Below are 19,255 nucleotides of genomic sequence, written 5' to 3' on the forward strand. Positions count from 1 at the left end.
TGAAAAGGGAACCCAGAGTGGGAGATATTTGTAAGACACGTAACTAACAAAGCGTTCGTATTCAGAATCTATAAAGAGCATTAATAAATAAGAAAAATCCAGACAACTCAATAAACAGGTAAGAGCTTAAACAAGGATTTCACAAAAGAATGTCCAAAGACCAATAAACATATGAAAATATGTTCGAACTCAATAGTAATCAGGGAAATAACTAATTCTTACTGTTCTCACTGAAGTTCAATAGTTTTTTGTTACATTTAAATGCTTCTCAGTCTTGTATACCAGAGCCCTGATTGTTTTGACAAATTTTTGCTACTTTTATTATTGCTTTTTTAGGGAGAAGAATTTCTGAGTTCCCTACTTAGCCATTCTAGAAGTTCTTATGCCCATCTTGAAGGTGGGGAAATTGAGGCTGGAGAGGCTGTGTATCTTGCCCAAGTTCATACATCCAGGATTGGTGTTGAGTTTGGGCAAACTTTACTGATATAATCTTAGTATCTATATAGGATGACATGAGATCTGTTCTCCCATTGTTCCAGTCAATATTGAGCAATGAAAATAACTTAGGATCATGGATTCATTCCATCAAATCACTTGGAAATTACTTCATGCATTTTTTTTCACAGATGAAAATATATGATAGTATTTTCTGTTTTGAGCTCCAGCATCTCCTTAGGAACAGAAGTAGAGAATCTGCCAATGTGTGACATTTTGTACCCAAGTTAAGTAAAAGCTAAAATAAATGGAGAGTGGTTAGTTTTATTTTTCACTACACTGAAACCCTCCAACATGAGAACATCCTGGAGTCTACTGAATGCATTTACTAACAGTCCACTACAAATTGGAATTTGCTCAAGCAGAAAATGAACTTAGTGATAAAAATTAATAGTAGTTGGGTACTTTTTATAATATAGTTTCAGACACTCTTTATGACCAAAGAATTAACCCAAACATAGTAATAAGCATAGATATTAATGATGAATTATATTTTTTCTCTGTGGCTTGAAATGATGATTCCATGCTCCTATGTCTGCAGTCTCTTTTGCACTGGGTATTTCCACTGTTAACAGAGGGAATCAAAGTTACCTGAGTCAAACACTGAATTCTGTTGTCTCCAGGATGTCTCCTTCAGAAGAGAAGGACTCTGTGGTGATTGTCTCTGTCGCAGATGTACGTATGAAAAATAAGTGGCTCTCCTCATGCCCAACCTGTGGTCTCCAAATACCCTTCCTTGATGGTAATCACTGTATCGTTTTGGATTTTTTTCCTTAAATTTAAAAAAGCAATTCATAGATGCCTTTTTTGGATAGCAGACAATGTATTCAGTACTAATTTGGCACCACTGAGAAGGAATTAAATACATCAGTCTAAAAAGAAAATATAGTGGTTCCATGTGGAGAAATAAGATTATGTTGTTAAATATATTACCAGGAGCCCTGCATACTATATGATACAGAACTTATATTTACAAACAGAACATTAAAATTAAAATTGAAACTGGAGTAATAAAACTTGCCAGCCCAATAAAAGGTAAGTATATGAACCGAGATAATTTATATTAACTTAAGTAACAATAACCGTCATGAATATTGAGGAACTCCTTTCTATGTGTGAAGGATTGTAGACAATTTTTATATACATTATTTGTGGCTCACATTACATCCTTGTAAAGTAGGTGTAGCTATCCTGATTTTACAGGTGAAGAAACTGGAGCTTATAGAAAGTAAGTTGCCCAGTAATTAATACATCAGATTCAAATCTATGTCTAATGGCACTCAAATTTTCTATCTTCTAACGCCATGTGAAAGCTTATATAAAGCACTGTATAAATATTAAAATCATAAAGCCTTTTGGAGAAGGAGTTTGGCAACTTGTATTAGATTTAAAATGTGTATATCCTTTATATCAGAAACCTCAATTCTGGGAAGTTATCCTAGGGAGATAATCAGGCAAGAATTCCAAAATAATAAAAAATTGACGGAATGTACGGTAGTTGAGAACACTTACACTGGATCTGGATTGCCAAGGTTCAAATGCCTTGGCTGGTTCAAAAGTCATTTTTTGGCTTGTGAACTTGAACAAGTTCCATAATTTTTCTATGCTTCACTTTTTTTCTTTGCAAAACAGTGATAATAATATCATCTATGTCATAGGGTTGTTTTGTTAATTAAATTAGCTATTTAAAGTATTTAGAATGAAGTAATTATTTCAAGGATTTTCAGTGCACTGTGCTTTTTAAAAGCATAATATTGGAAACCACCAAAAATGTGTATCAATAAGAAGCTGATTAAATCCTTATGTCTACATTGCAGTAATCTGCAGTGCAATTGTAACCATGGAAAAGAGAATGAATAGCTATGTATATTTACTGACATAAAATTATATCCATATCATATTGTTGAGTGGGAAAACATTGCAGAACATCACATCTAACATAATATTATCTACGTAAAATGTGATAGAAGGAAGGAGGTAAAAAATATACAGAGAAAATATATAAAGAAAAAAGAAAATGAGCAAATCTTGGAATAATGGTCTCCAAAATATAAATAATGGTTATCTCTGGATTGAAGGGATCTTTATTGTCCTTTCTATATTCTTTTCTCTATTTGAATTTTCTATAATAAACATGTCTTTGGATGCAGAAAAAACTCAAAAAACAAAAACAAGCAATAGAATAATTAAGAGGAAAATATAAATAAAAGATTAATCTAATAAATAAATTAAACATTCTGTCCAAGTTTAATTTCTTAATATTGAAAGCGTATACATAATCTCCAAATGTTTTGTCACATTTCTGTACATTAAATATTACAATCTTTATTTCTTTGCTGCTGACACAGTGCACATGTACCTAAAATGTTTAGGCGAGTAATAAAATATTAAGGACAAATGTTAAAATGGAATGTATAATGCTTACGAAGTGTAACTTTAGTATTAGGTTTAAAATACAAAATATTTCAGTGTAACAAATAGCTGGTGATTCAATTGATGGCTGTCTCAAAAACCTTAGGTACTGTCATAGAGTTATCTGCATACATCATGATAGATATTTTAAAATAATCTGACTATATACTTTTAGAGTACTCAGATTTGACAATAGAACTGTCATTATTCAAAAATTTTCAGAATTTTGTATTAGGAATGCTTGGGGCCCTGAGGCAATGTTGTGTGAAGGCTATCAATTTTGTAAAAAAAAAAAAATCTGAGAATGTACTATCAAAAGCTATTTACATAGGAATCTTTTCATCTGATATAGCACAGAATTTGATAAAGAGTAGGCACACAAGGTTTGCTGATTGAAGAAAATTTGGGAAATAGGCTGAGTAATACTGTCTGGAAAGCTGGTATAATTTTGAGTACTTTTATTATACTATCATAAAATGAAGACATTTTCAAAAAGAGCAGTTCTTAGACAAAACTGTTTTAGATACATAGGTTTTTGCATGCTAATTTTTATTTTATTTTAAAGATTTTATTTTTTTATTCATGATAGACACAGAGAGAGAGAGACATAGGCAAAGGGAGAAGCAGGCTCCCTGTGGGGAGCCCAATGTGGGACTAGATCCCAGGACCCCAGGATCATGCCCTGAGCCAAAAGCAGATGCTCAACGGTTGAGCCACAGAGGCACCCTGCATGCTAATTTTTAAGTGTTAAATAATGTATAGTGATACTTTGTACTGTGACAAAGGAAGAATGAAATCTTTTCAGTACTGAAGTCAGATCTTTTAGACACATGGATATTTTAAATTCTTTTATAGAGGGTGAAAAAATAAAAAATTAGGACACGATAACATTCCATATATAAACTAGATTTACGTGTAGCAACCATACAGTAGCGAAACTATTAAGCATGCTTTATTTCAGTGAAATACTTTTCTCATTTTTAGAGAAATGAAGATTATTTAAAATATGTTGTGGACATGATTACAAAAAGGTAAGTACTGTCTGATAAGTTTAAAAATAGCTCTTCTTTCATTTTTCTATTTTTTTTCTGCCCAGTTACATTACTTTATTAGTGATCATATCCATTTTGATGAGTGTAGCTGTATAGAAAGAACTACTGAGATCTGCAGGTAGTTCTAAGCTGTAATCAACTATAGCTTATGATTTTTCCCCAATTTTGCAGGTCGTCTGCTTAATAAAATCCACCTTTTTCATGTTATTATCATTGTATCTATTCTCCATGAAATCCACTTCCTCTGACAGAAGCCTGCTAGATTATTTTTAAAGCATTTTTGTGTACCTTACTGTATGAAGTGACGTTCTCCACTTCTGTTTACAATCTCCTGCTGGATGTAACCCTGGAGATGCAAGCACATGATGATGAACCAACATTGTTAGTTATCAAGCAAGATGCTGTGGAATGGACCCAGCCTTTCAGATCTTTATGTTCCAGTGGGTAATACACTTGGTAAAAACCAATCACAACAGGGACGCTGGTGTTTTGTATTGGTATAGGGAGGGCAGTGGAAAACACGTAGAGGAGGAAGCATTTCACTCTGCCTGCAAGATAAGAAGAAGGTAATAATTGAGCTGAGTGTGAAGGTGTAAGAGGATACTCTTAAAGCAGATAAAAGGAGAAAGGGAATGCTTGGCAAATAGGATTGCTTGAGAAGGCAGAAAGGCCTAAAAGGAGCATGCTAGATTTATGGAAAAAGAAGTATATCCTGGAGTGTGGATATTTGAGATTAAGGAAGGAGTATGAGTAGGAGTTAATTAAGACAGGCTGGCATAAGGTCATGAAGAGCCTTCGGGAATATGCTAAGGATCATGCACTTGATGCTACAGACCTGGGTTGCAAGCATGGCCTTCAAGCTGAATCTGGCCAACAGACCAGACCATTTGGCTTCACTAGCAAAGTGTTTTGTTTCCTTACCAAACAGCTCAAGGGGAGGAGGCAAAGTTATTTTAGTCAAAAGAATTCCAGCTAATAACTGTAGAAAGAAATGTATCAGAAAATCACCGTTTTGAAACAGTTGGTTCAGGCAGGTCATTAAGTGACTTGTGGCTGGAGAACTTTAGGAGGAAGGCCTACCTGCCAGCATCCAAACAGGAAAACCCCTTGGTAGTTGAGATGGAGGGAATTCAAAGGATTGGTCAAAAAAAGTGTTTACAGGGGTTGAGAGAACAAAAGAGAAGAAAGGAAATGGGAGAAGCCTAAAGGGAGATGGCTTACAGCTCAAGGTCTGACGGTGGCTGCGCCCTGCTGCTGTGCTACCCACGGGGGGCTCTGTCGCAGGGCCACCCCCGTGGACTCCACTCCTGGGGGGCCTTCACCGAGCCCCAAGGTAGGAAGAACAGCCTCTCTTGCGCCCCTCCGCAGGTGGAACCCAGCAGGATCCAGCTAGCGAGGGCCCGGGGTTGGCGTGCAGACCCCCTGCCGCTGCGATACCGGCAGAGCACAAGTGTGAGACCAAGCTGAGAGCAGGCAGGCAAGCCCGAGGGGGGCTCAGGTGCCCCCAGCTCAACCCCAGGTCAGCCTCAGTGTCCCTGGATGCCAGACAGACGTTTGGGTCTTCTGATGTGTAGCCAGCGAAATACACTGAAATCACAGCGGGGCATTATTGCCCACCACCCTCCAATATACAATGTAACACAACACAAGACAGAACAGGCTTTTTAAAATGTTTGTGAGTTTCAGAGGTAGAATTCAGTGATTCATCTGTTGCATGTAACACCCAGTGCTCATCAGATCAAGAGCCCTCCCTGGTGCTGGTCACCCAGGGACCCCATCCCCTAGCAACATCCCTTCCAGCAACCTTAGAGTTGTGGTTCCTAGAGTTAGGCTCTCATGGTTTGCCTCCCTCTCTGTTTCTTCTTCTTTTTCCTTCCCTTACCCCATATTCATCTGTTTTGGTTTTTTTTTTAAGATTTTTTGTTTCCTCATGAAAGAACCAGAGAGAGAGGCAGAGACACAGGCAGAGGGAGAAGCAGGCTCCCTGTGGAAAGCCAGATGGAGGACTCGATCCCAGGACCCCGGGGTCACGCCCTGGGCCAAAGGCAGATGCTCAACTGCTGAGCTACCCAGGCATTACCCCCGCCCCCAACCTTTTTAAAAAAGATTTTATCTTTTTGTTTCTTAAATTCCACATATGAGTGAAATCATATGTTCAAGACTGAATGACCTTTAATCTAAAGTCCAGTTTAGAGTGTACACAGTGATTAGAGGAAGCAGTCTGTAGTAACCACTAGGATTCAGGACACTGTAGAATACAGTTGATCCAGTTCTTTTCAAAAAGATAGTTGAGGGGAAAAAAAAAAAAGAAAAGCTGAAATAACTGGTCTGGAAAATAAATTTTAAAAAGAACCCAGAGATAACAGTTTATAATAAGAGGATCTTATGTGGTTACTTATTTGAACACCATCCCCCACCCCACCTTTACCCATTCACCTGTTAGATACTTTTTAGGGTACTGAGGATATTTGAATATCAGCTGAATATTATGTGATATTAAATAGCTATTCTTAGTCTTATAAGGTGTGATAATGGCATGTAGTTGTGTAAATAAATGTCCTTTTTGATTTGACACTGAAGAATTAAAGGGTGAGAAATGATACCTAGGATTTGTTTTAAAATACTTCAACACCAAAAAGGGGGCTGTATGGATGAAACAAACATAGTAAAAATGAATGGTTGAAATCAGGTGATTTGGGATTCATCGTAGTCCCACTTTTCAGTGTGTGTGAGGTAATTTTCAAAATAAAAATTTAAAGAATTGAATTAGACTGTTCTCAACAACCTCGACTGATGGGGAGAGGTGTTAAATCAGAGCAGCCTAAGGGTGTTTGGGGAGGTCTGGAAATGGGAGCACCAGGAGTGTTTTTTTTTTTTTATTTTTTATTTATTGATGATAGTCACACAGAGAGAGAGAGAGGCAGAGACACAGACAGAGAAGCAGGCTCCATGCACCGGGAGCCCGAAATGGGTTCCAGGTCTCCAGATCGCGCCCTGGGCCAAAGGCAGGCGCCAAACCGCTGCGCCACCCAGGGATCCCCAGGAGTGGTTTTATATGTGCCCTCATCCCCCGGGGAGGAAGCTGATGGACAAGGTCTAGGGGGAGTTGGATGCAAGATACACATGGAAGGATTTAGACAGGACTAAGCTAAGATAAAGGGGGTAAAGATAAGAACAGGTGAAGGAGCAGAAAAACATGATTAGTCTGAGAAAGAGGGTGAAATGAAAGCATTCCCTCCTTAAAGGTTTTTTTTTTCCTCTGTGAAAGAAAGCTGATGTGCTGAGAATGAGGATTTTATTAGCAGTGAACTTGAACTTGAGAGTGGTGGTGAAGCCTGAGAGGAGTAGATGATGTTATGGAAGGAGATAGAACTGGGCAAGATCAACTAAAACATCCTTGTCTGTCCGTTTTACCCAAAAAAGTTTCCCCAGGAAAAAAAGTTGCCTCATACTTGAATCCTTAAAGTGTTCTCATATTCCAAGACTCCTTCTCTTGGTTGCTTTATTCTGCATAATAGACCACTGTTTGGAGAAGACACATTAGCCTGAAATGACTTAAGTCTATGCTGGTTTGGTGTCCTTATAAGGGAGTCTTAACAACCGGTTACAAAGCAGGCAGAGGTTTATAAACAATTCCTGGAGATATGTTTGCATACTTGCAAATTTTTTGAAGATGACTTTCAAAAAGTATTATCGTATGTGGTTACTTGTGAGGACCACAGTAAAAATACTTCTTGATGTAGATAGATACTTGTGTTTTCTATGAAATGTGCAAAGACAATGTCACTAAGAATTTTAGTTAGACTTGATGATCATATGTTAGATGATTCAAAAAGAGATTCTCATGGTGATAAGAATGTTAATGTTAACGCAGGATAAAGAGTTGGAATAAAATTGTTTTATTTTTTTGTGAGAATAGAGTAAAACTAATTTTTAAATAGATATTATAGAATACGCAATTTAAATGAGATTGTTAATATAGATTCATAACTTTTCATTTATATACCTAAATTTTATATATTTAATTTAGCCAAGACCCTTTTTCTAGGTCTTCTCATTGGGGTTAAGAGAGATTGCTCTGTATTTTATTGATCCTACATTTGAGGCTATATAGTAATTGTCAAAGGACCAACTAAGGTTATGTATGACCTTATATGAAGTTGTATATAACTGTGTACTTTATATAATATGATAAAGCTGTAAAGTTTCCACATTTTTATAACTATAAGGTAAAATCATTTATAATGGCAACGATGTACAGTTTATACTATTTCTCTAGTCATTGGCAACTAACAGGCCTGGTATCATTGTCTCAATGACTTTTGATGCTATCCATAACCTAACAAGCTAGAAAAGATTTGAAGAATCCTAGAAAGGTGTCACCACACAGAATTTCAAAAGTCTTGCTTAAGACAGACTAAATAAAGCTGAGCCTGGGATCTTCCTCTTTATCTATAATGGGAGATTATACCATCAAGATAGAAATTACTTGTAACTTGACTTTTGTTGCTTTGGGACTTTGTATGAAATTTTCTAGAGGACAAAATTTACTTAGAAGCATCTGCAATCCAAACTTTCTGATGATTGTATATACCGCAACTTAATGTTATTTTTGCTTGTCTCTGCTATTCTGAGTTGCTGTATGAAGTTATGCAATTTCATTTTTTAAAATGTAGATATTATGTTACTAACCCCAAATCAACTAGAATTCCTCAGTCTTTTCTTCCATACCAACATTTTCTGCTCCTCAAGGAACATACTAAAATGAGCTTTTGGAAAACTTTCCACTTGATATACCATAAAATATGAGGAGCCAATAAGACTTTCATGCTCCCCATGTACACTTCCCCCCTAAATAAATAAACAAACAAACAAACAAACAAATAACCAGGAAATCTTCCACTGGTGCATAGAGCCTGAGAAGAATAGAACAATTCTTTTTCTGCAAGGGTAGTAGTGCTATTCCAGTTTTACAGATGAAGAACCTGAAGGTCAGAGAAGGTAAATGACTTGCTTAAAGTTTGTCAGTGAAGTAAGCAAAGTTGGTAGAGACCCTTTTCTGGGTCTAAACCCTACCTGCTCTCTAGCGGGTAGCTACTGCTTCCCCAGGCTCATGACACATCCAAATGATGAAACATTTGGAAATCATTTAAAAAGCAAATGAAAGGAGCATAATTGTCCACATTCCAATGGCACAGGGAGGCAACACAGCCGCATGTTCTCCTGTCTGTAGGTGACCTAACAACAGAGTCACAGGGATTGGGCACCAACAGACTTTGAAAGGAACAGTGAGACGATGATATGCATTTGTCATTTATGTAGTGATTTGTGAGCTGAAGAGCCCGAAGCAAGTTTGTACTGTATGGGCTTGTTAACGGTTAATACAGTAGGATGAGCCAAATTCGAACAGTGTGGTTGAGGGAGACATGTCATTTAACTAAGACATGGTAACTGGGGTTCCCATAGTGGAATTGCGCAAAGTGGGGGCTGCCTATTTTGCACGTAATTGAGATTGTGCATATAAAACTCCCATCTTGCGTTTTCACTATTAGCACAGAACAAACATTTTCTTGAGGTTTTAACATTTTAATAAATATTCTAATGCCTAAGTTTTAATCCCATTTAAAGTCATAATATCTATCTCCAAAGGAAAACCGTTTAAAATGCTCTACTTGGTATGCCCCATCCTTTACCTCGATGGCACAAGATGTATATTACAGCTTTTGTGAACAATATTTTGTGCATTTTAATGATGTCCTAGTTGGTCTATAAATATTAACTTTTAAAAATAAAGATTCAAAAAGCATACATAATCATCCAGTGAATTTTGGACAAGAGTCGCACTGAATCCTTGCTTGCTATGAGGAGTCTATAGCTTCAGCAAACACAATACTAGTCAGTAGGACTCTTACTACTCTAAACAATGCACTTTATTTTCATTTTTTTAAAAGATTTTAGTTCATTCATGAGAGACAGAGAGGCAGAGACATGGGCTTTGAGAGAGGCAGGCTCCCTGTGGGGGGGCCCAATGCACCTCAACCACTGAGCCACCCAGGCATCCCAAAACTATGCACTTTGAAAAATCATCTAATGTTTTATGCTAATTCATTAGTTCCATTATTTTGAATCTTTTAGAGTACCTATCTAATTGTAAACTTGCAAAAAATTAAATGCCTGTAATTTTTATGAGACTAAATTTATATTGTATATTTTAACTTTTTGTTATGTTGCTCACTAATTTATAAAAGAAATACTTTAGCTAAAAAGTATTAGTTTCATAATGTGGATATCGTGTATCAACGTGAGAAAATTCAAATAAAAATATTATGTGGACAGGCATGAGGACATTCTTTTGAAGTATTTGCTATTTTGGTAAATCAAAAATTGAGTTGCAAGCTTCCATTTACTTCTGTTTACAGATTCAAAAGGCAACTTAAGTCTGGATCCTTAGAAGTCATTTCAATACCTGCCTTTTTTTATCCAAACATATTACCTCTCACACAGTCAACTGAGGACTCGGGAAAATTAGAGAGGTATGACATATTGCCTTAAATAACCTCATCCATTGTAATGTTGGAACCAGCCTCTAATAGATCCCATTTCAAACACAGCCAGCTCCTACTAGCTTGCAAGAGCTGACTGTGCGCATTACTTCCCAATCTGCATTCAGCGACATCAAGTTGGTAGCATGAAATCAGCCCTGGTAGGAGCATTTACACCATGGAAATGGGCAAAAGCTAAAAATCGTGGCTCACCCCCACCCCATTATGGGAAGAATGAGTTGTTAAACATTTATCAACAGCACACCATTGATTATCTATGTTCACGTTTTCAGCCAATAATTAACAAGGGCATAAGGATGGGAGAAAGAAAGCGTGGGGTTATAAATTATTACATGTACATTCTAGTTACAACTTTTTTTCTGTTTGCTGGTAATGCTAGACAGGTAATGTAGCCTTTGTATTCTTAGCTTCCTCACCTTTCCAGTGTGCATGATAAAATCTACTTTATACATTTGGAAAAGTCATTGTAAGAATAAAATATGATCGTGTTTATGAAAGAATTTTGAAGAATTAAAGGTCTATACGTGTATATAGGATCACTCTTGTTTGATTATAAATGTATCATAAGAAATGTAATAGTTTGGTTTCTCAGAACTTTAAATAGAGTAAAAGGAATGTCAAAATTAAGAAAAAAATCCGATCCCAGGAAACTTGTGAGCTTTTGTTTTGTTTTACAATAATAAATGGCATGTCAGAGTTTGGACATCTCTTAAGGGTTTTGTTTTTGCTTTGAATTAAGTAGTCGGTTCTTAGATCGCAGGGAGACATTCTAGATCCTGTTTTTTCTTTCTGCTCTTTCTGTCTCTATCATATAGAGACATCTCATCATTTCTGTCTCTATCATAATTTCTTCTTTTGTAAAAAATCTCTGCCTCATCCTTCTCATCCGCATTCCTCTGCCTTCGACTTAGTTCAGGCCATTCATGATCTATTTTCCCTAAACCTCGCCTAATCTGGCCTCTCTTCTAATTCATTCTCCGTAGGGTAACCAAGAAGAATCCCTTCTCATAGGAAATCAGGTCCAACTTTCTTCATGATCTGGTCTTTATACCCACCTTACCATCGTCAGATTTTTCCATCCACTCCTGGTGCTCTGGATCTAAGGTGGCACATGCTCCCACACATTTCATGCCTTTGCAATTCCAGTCCTCTCACTGAATGCCCGGCTTCCTGAGCCACCCGCCCCATCTTATTTTACATCATCATTGCCAGTGTCTCTATATAGCAGTTCTTTCATTGTTCTGATTTTATAATTTTTCTGTCTTTTCATACTGGATTATGAAACCCAGAAGGGCAGACCTGCATCGTGTCTTGCTCTTTGTATCTTCGGGAACTGGGCTAATACTTAGCTTAGTAATAGATTAGAATAATTTAGTTTCTTCTTTCTTTTATTTGAACAAGACCTAAGATTAGAAAGAGTATTAACTTTACTACACAGATCAAAATTTAACTGACCAAAATGTAAAATAAATAGATTGTGCTTATCCTAGTTTAGTGATGGCAGATATGGTACACTGGGTAAAGATGGGAAACACTGTAATATAACTTCTGAGCATAACATATTCAATTTTACTTACTGTAGATAGTACTCTATATTAGTAAAGGGTAAAAAATTGATTACTGAAATGTGCTTATAAATAAGAATTACATAATAATGACAAATATTAACAGATTTTATTACTTATCTTTAGTTGGCGCATCAAACAAGTACTGGATTTTTGTTTTTTGATGTTGTATGCCCAACCCAAGGCTATGTATTATTTACAGGTAAGACCATGGTGTGTGTGTGTGTGTGTGTGTGTGTGTGTGTGTGTGTGTGTGATTTAAAGTGGAGGTATGTTCTCCTTCCCTTTTGGTTCCTTCCTTCCTCATTATATTCCTCCTCCTTACTTTTTATTCAGAAAATAGAAAATAATCGCTATATCAAAGTTCCAAAAAAAAGTTTAAGGTTGATTTTTTTAAAAAAAGATTTTGTTTATTCACTTGACACACAGAGAGAGAGAGAGAGCGCGCACAAGCAGGGGAGCTGGAGAGGGAGAAGCAGACTCCCCGCTGAGCAGGGAGCCCAACATGGGGCTTGGTCCCAGGCCCCCGGGATCATGACCTGAGCTGCAGGCAGATGCTTAACCGACTGAGCCACCTGGGCGTCCCAGAGTTGATTTTATACAAGTCTTCTTGCTGGGTTTACTATTAACAGAGGAGATTATAGTTACCTGAAGCAAACTGAAAAGAAATTCTCAAATTAGAAAAAATAGAAATTGTACTTCCTACATTTCTCTTCCCACAGACTTATTACATTAAGTAGACCTATTTGAACACATCTTAGATGTCAGTGTGTCTGCCTACCTTGGCTCGCATTGTATGTTCTTCCCAGTTCTACAGTGCCTCACTGTATTTCTGAAATAAATCAATTATATATCACTGGTACTCCCTGAATTGTGGCACTGTTAAACAATAGGGTTATGTTTCCCAGCAGTGAGTCTGTGCCTTACTGCATGTGACAATGTGCAGTTGTAAGAGGAGTTTGTAAGATACCATTGGAGAAGAGAGAATGTTACAAAGTCCTGAAGCAGGATTCTCTCTTTTACTGGCAGAAAAAAGAAATCCCTTTTGATTCCTAGCTAGCGGAATGTAACAGAAACACGAGATCCAGCCAGTGTGTTCTTCCCAATTTGAAAAAGCGTCAATTCTTTTTTGTGCTTAGAGACTTTCACGTTTTTGTGAGTCGTTTAGGATGGCCTCTTAGTGCATAGATTACACATAACATATATGAAATTAAAAAAGAAAATTCTAATTTCCCCTTTCCCCTCTCTTATTATGGAGAACTATTTTTAGGCTTGCCTGCACCATCATTCTACAGAACTAGTTGTGGATGACAATGCCAATTCCCCCTTTGTCATCTCTATGCCAGCCACATTTCCTGGCAAGAGGACATGGCACCTGTCATCTCAAACATAAACCTGCGTGGCCTTAAATTAGAAACTGCAGTATTTGTAAGGATGAAAATGGATTCAAATAACTTTTTTTCAGTGAGGAGTTAGATTGAAAAAAAACAAAGGAGTTAGATTGAGTGTTCCATATTAGTGTTTAGGAAACAAACATCATCTCTGGTCTTAGAACCTGAAAGTGAAAACCAATTAACAGTAAATACCCTGAGTGACTTGAACTAAAAATAAAATTAACCTCATAAAAAGATTTTCTTCAATGTATCCTATTGAAAGTATTTTCAATTCTCAAGCTAATACAACTTATTCAATGGAAGTATCAAAGGTACTAATGACCTTTTGGGTTTTTTCCAGCTAGAAGATGATATCATAGCTAAAAAGATGTACTTTACGAAAATCACAGATTTTGTGCATAATGGTACTTCAAATAATTGGTTTTATATTGAGTTTTCAATTCTTGGATTCATAGGTAAGCAACATATCTATTTTTTAGCACACGATAATCTTAAAATAACTTACCAGTTTGTTACTAAATGAAAAGGAATAACATGATTTCTATAAAAGATAATACTAATTTAATAATAAGATCAAATTCAAGTATCTGAATTTCAGAAAATGTATTTTTAAACCAATTTTTCCTAGATGGGAAATATAAATGAGCAGGTTGACATATATGTTATAAAAACATAAGAAAGCTACCACTTGCTAAATGCTCGCTGGGAGTCTGGTGCAATGTGTTATTAGCTCAGTGATGAAGGTGTATTTATTTTATATGGAAAAATATTCTGTTTAAAGAATTGAAGTTATAGAGAAAGGAATTCTAACTTAGAACTACCCTACTCTAAATTTCCTATAATTTCCAGTATGCCAAAGCTGACACACTTAGAAAAGTATAAAAATATATGAGTCAGACCCACCATGGAAAAGTTTCTAAAATTGTGCCCATGATGTGATTTTTTAAAAATGTCTTCTATAGACTTTCTTTTTTTCTTCCTTCCAGCCTTTCCACCCTTCCTTCTATACTTGTCCTTTTATTTGAATCCTGAGGCAGCAGGCTGAATGACCATACTTATTTCACGGTGCATGTCAACTCTTGCTTCATGTGGAAGCCCTCTCTTATTTTATCCTTTTGTTTTATGCCCAGTCCATACTCCCACTTCCTCCTGCCCCTCAATAGGTTTGCACTCTACTATGTTCAAAGAATACACAGAAATATGCATGTATCTGTGTCACATACTTGGTGTTTATCATGTTTGTAACTTTAAAGTTTACATAAACGGTGATGTGATAAGCCTATTCATACCCCTTATGCTTCTGTCCTCAAAACTAGATTTTAAAACTGCCAACATGTCGACTTATGTCCTTTTAGTTTATTGTTTCTTACTGCTGTTGCTTAAGTCCTACGTAATAATCCATTTGATTTATCCATGATCAGAGCGGTTGACCTTGATTGTTTCCAACTCTTTGCTGTCACAAAGAAATGAAGGGACATGTATATCCTGGAAGCAGGATCACTGAGGGTGAATATAGCAGTGTCTCTACATGGTGCCAGATTGCTTTGCAGATTGTACAATTTATACTCCCTTGAGCAGCGTCTGAGTTCCTTCTTTTCCTTTTGCTTGACAACATTTGCATTTGATGCTATCCATGACTTTTTTTTTTTTTTTTTTTTTTTTTTTTTGGCCACTGGGAGTAATGTAAAGCATTTCTCTGAATGCTAGGGAAATCTGTTATTCATATACTTACTTGACATCTTCTTTTCCATACTTTCTGTCAAGTGTTGTAGAATCCAATTTTAAGACTCCAGAGGTTTTCCTTAGCCTTGCTTTAAATAAGAAGAGAAATTGTAGCTAAAGTAATACCTGATAAGCTTGAAGAGGAAGTCATTTTGTTGATACGTTACTTTGTGAACTATAAATTCCTTTTTCTCTTTCTTAACAAAGTCAGGTAGTAAAAGGATAGAGGATATTCATGTTCTGATCACAAGACCACATTGACAGGTGAAGTCTTACTAGAGCTTAGGTTTACAAGGGCTTTGTGTTTTGTGGTTATAATAATAACCATTTTTTTTCACTCAATATTACCAAAACTATGAGTTTGCTAAACACAATTTTATAACAGACTGATAGCAGATGAGGAAAACACAAATACTGAATCATCTGTTTCCATCATTAAATCACTTGTTTTGGTCACTACATAAATGGGTGCCAAAAAGTTAGAATACAGCCATATATTTGATTACATAACCCATACAGACTCAGCCCCTGGTGGATAAAATGAAACATGCTTACTTCATACTATCGTGTTTATTAAATGATTAGACGTATTTTATACTATTTACTTTAAACTGACCATTTACCTTACTCTTAGACCTTCAACTTCATTTAAATTAATTTTAAAATTAAAGATGCAGTATGTTAGGAAAAAAGCAACTGGGCCTAATGAAATATATTACTTTAAAATATAGCAAATCCTTAAGAATCACAAATATAAAACAAAACTCACATAAAATGATGCTCAAATATTGAAATAATACTGTATTTTAATCAAAATTAAGTACTAAACATAAAAAATCTGGTAGATTGATAAAGTTCTACTAAAGTCAAGTTATAAATCAGTTTATGCAAAATTAAGTAAAAGATTATACCTCCTATGCTTTTCATCCTATTTATATATCTTTTTTATTACAATGTATTTATCTTTCATGTGACTTGGAAAATTGATCTCATTGGTCATGAGAAAGTTGATTTCCTGAGAGTAGTCACTATCCTAAACCTGCCTTACCTTTTCTTGCCCAGAAGTGGTAATCCTTAATACTTAGGCAGATATAGTATTTTGTTTCATTATCCTTCAACTTCACTAGTACTTTAAGCCTTATTTATTTTGAAGGAATATGATGTATTTAATTTTTAATGATTTTTTTGGTCCTTGCTCATGTTAATAGAATGAACAACTATAAGTGTTATTTTATGATATGTAGTGTAAACACTCAAGAGTTATTTGGATTTGTTTACTTTTTCTCCATAGGAAAGCTGTTTAAATCTGAGGACTTAACTGACTTTGTACGTTTTTTTTTAATGTTCTACAAAGATAAACCCATAGATTTGCTCTTGGGGGACATTTTTCAGGTAAAGATGTGTGACCCAGGAGAAACTCCTGTGAGTATTTCTTTACTTTGTAAATGTAATTCCCTAAAATTTGTTTACCTCACTAATCCTCCCTATACCTCACTAATACCTCACTAATCCTGATGAGTGCATTAATGTTTTTAACTTCTGGTATCCAGAATTTTTACAGAAACTTATACTTACTAAATGAAGTAATGAGAGGCCATAAGTTAGTGAAAAGCAGAAAAAGGGGGACAAAACAAATAATAAAATGATGGATATAAATCTAAATATGCCACTATTTACATCAAATATAAATGACCAAAATATACCAATTAAGAGCTATTTCATCAGAATGGATTAAAAAACACTATGCAGTTACTTGCTGTCTATACTCAGTTCAAATATAATAATATTCATAAGGAAAGGTGAAGGTTAAAAGGAAAAGGTGAAAAAAGAAAAACTATGAAGACACTAATCAAAGAAAATCTGTAGTAGCTAAATTAATATCAAGTAGACTTTGGTGCAAAAAAATAAAAAATTTGACCAGGGATCAAGAAAGATACTATATACTGATAAAAGGGTCGAATCATCAGAAACATATAACAATCCTGAAAGTGTATGCATCTAACGACAAAGCCTCAAAATACATGAAGCAAAAGGTGACAGAACTAAAGAGAGAAATAGATTAGTCTACAATTATACTTGGAAACTTCAACACTCCTCTCTCAGTAAGCAACAGAACTGGTGAGTAGAAAACCAGCAAAGAAATAAAAGAATTGAACAACACCATTTACCATTTGGATTTAATTTCTGTTTTAAAAACACTATGTCCAACCACAGTAGAAAACACATTATTTTGAAATACACATAGAACATTCACCAAAATAGACATATCTTGTATCATAAAACAGAGCTTAACACATTTAAGATGAAATCACACACACACAAAAATGAAACTAAAATCTGACAGACAACAATGAAGTAAAATTAAGAAACTAACAAGCACTTGTAATTTAAATGGTATACTCCTGATAAGCCATGAGTAAAAAAGGAAGTCTCTAAAGGAAATTAGAAAATACTTTGAATTGAATGAAATGATAATACAACCTATCAAAATTTGTGGGATGCAGCCAAAGCACTGCTTATGGAGAAATTTATCCTAGAAGAAATCATTATCTTAGAAGAAAAGAAAGATCTCACATAAATAATCTCAGCTTCCACCTTAAGTCACTAGAAAAAGAAGACCCAAATAAACCCAAATCAAGCAGAAGAAAGGGAATAATAGCTATGAAAGCAGAAAGAAAGAAAATTGAGAACATAAAAGCAGTAGAGAAAATTAATGAAGCCAAACTCTGGTTCTTTGAAAAGAGCAAGAAAACTGATAAATTTCTAAGAGTGACAAAGAAAACCCCAAAACATAAATCATCAATATTAAAATTAAGAGAGAATGTCATGACACTTAGGTATGTGTGTGTGTGTGTATGTGTGTGTAAATATAACAAAATATATAGGTTATCTGTATGCTGAAATCTTAAAAATGCTGATGAGAGAAATAGACATACCATGATCGTGATTGTAAATAGTAAGTAGACAAATGCTTCCTAAAATGATCTATTGATTTAGCATAATTCCAATCAAAATCCCAGCAAGATTTGCTATGGTAGATACAGACAAGCTAATTCTAAAATTTTTAAGAAAGGGCAAAGGAACTATTTTAGCTAAAATGATTTGAAAAAGAAGAAAAAAAGTTGGAGGCATCACACTATTCAATTTCAAATCTTATGATAAAGCTACAGTAAGCAGGACACACATTTATACGTAAGGAAGTAAACAAATAGACCCATGGAACAAAACAGTTCAGAAATAGGTCCACAAAATATGGCCAATTGATATTTGACAAAGGAGCATATGCAATTCAATGGAGAAAGAATAGTCTTCTCAACAAATGTGTATTGGGGGAGCTGAGTGTGTGAGTGTGTGTATATGTATATATACTCACCCATATATATCTATATATATCTCTATATGATATATACTATACATCCATATATATCTCTATACATATATATCTATATGATCTTAACGTAAACATCACAGTTGATACGAACATTTCAAAACAGATAATCTGTCTAAATATAAAACATAAACTATAAAACTTTTAGAAGAAAGTGTGGAAAAACATCTTCAGGATCCAGGACCAGGAGAAGAGTTTTTAGACATGACACTAAAATCATGATCCATTTTTTTAAATTGCTAAATTGGATTTCATCCAAATTAAAATCTTTTGTACTATAAATTTTACTGTTAGAGTAAAAGACACCACAGACTAGGAGGAAATATTTGTAAATTCCATATAAACAAGGATTTGTATTCAGAATATATATAAAACTCAAAATTTAACAACAGGAAAACAACCCAATTAAAAAGTAGGCACAAGACTTCAATAGACACTACACCAAGGTATTTTCTTCTTTACTGCAATAAGTAATGAACTCAGCTTTTCTTTATCAACAGGTTATTTGAGGGATTTGGGGAAGCCAGAATTTGATAATACCATCTCATTGGTACTTCCTACTACTAGCTTAGCAAATGTAAGCATATTTCCTAAATTTTAATTCCTCAACTAATTTTATCTGACTTTAGTTTCAGATTAACTCTAGATTATTTAGTTTACAGTT

The 19,255-nt window shown here is 35.2% G+C and overlaps 1 protein-coding gene across 4 annotated transcripts in view; it reads left to right on the plus strand.

Annotated features, from left to right (window-relative positions):
- Positions 1–19,255, plus strand: part of MGAT4D (MGAT4 family member D) — a 51,790-nt gene that overhangs the window by 19,814 nt on the left and 12,721 nt on the right. For all 4 annotated transcript variants that reach the window (XM_038564581.1, XM_038564580.1, XM_038564582.1 and 1 more), the window contains exons 4-9: positions 1,037–1,170; positions 3,892–3,938; positions 10,379–10,492; positions 12,214–12,289; positions 13,822–13,936; positions 16,495–16,625. In XM_038564581.1, coding sequence (XP_038420509.1) covers positions 1,037–1,170; positions 3,892–3,938; positions 10,379–10,492; positions 12,214–12,289; positions 13,822–13,936; positions 16,495–16,625 — 617 coding nt within the window. The remainder of the gene's footprint in view (positions 1–1,036; positions 1,171–3,891; positions 3,939–10,378; positions 10,493–12,213; positions 12,290–13,821; positions 13,937–16,494; positions 16,626–19,255) is intronic.

This window comes from Canis lupus, chromosome 19, assembly GCF_011100685.1.
Source record: "Canis lupus familiaris isolate Mischka breed German Shepherd chromosome 19, alternate assembly UU_Cfam_GSD_1.0, whole genome shotgun sequence".
In the NCBI taxonomy this organism is placed as follows: domain Eukaryota; kingdom Metazoa; phylum Chordata; class Mammalia; order Carnivora; family Canidae; genus Canis; species Canis lupus.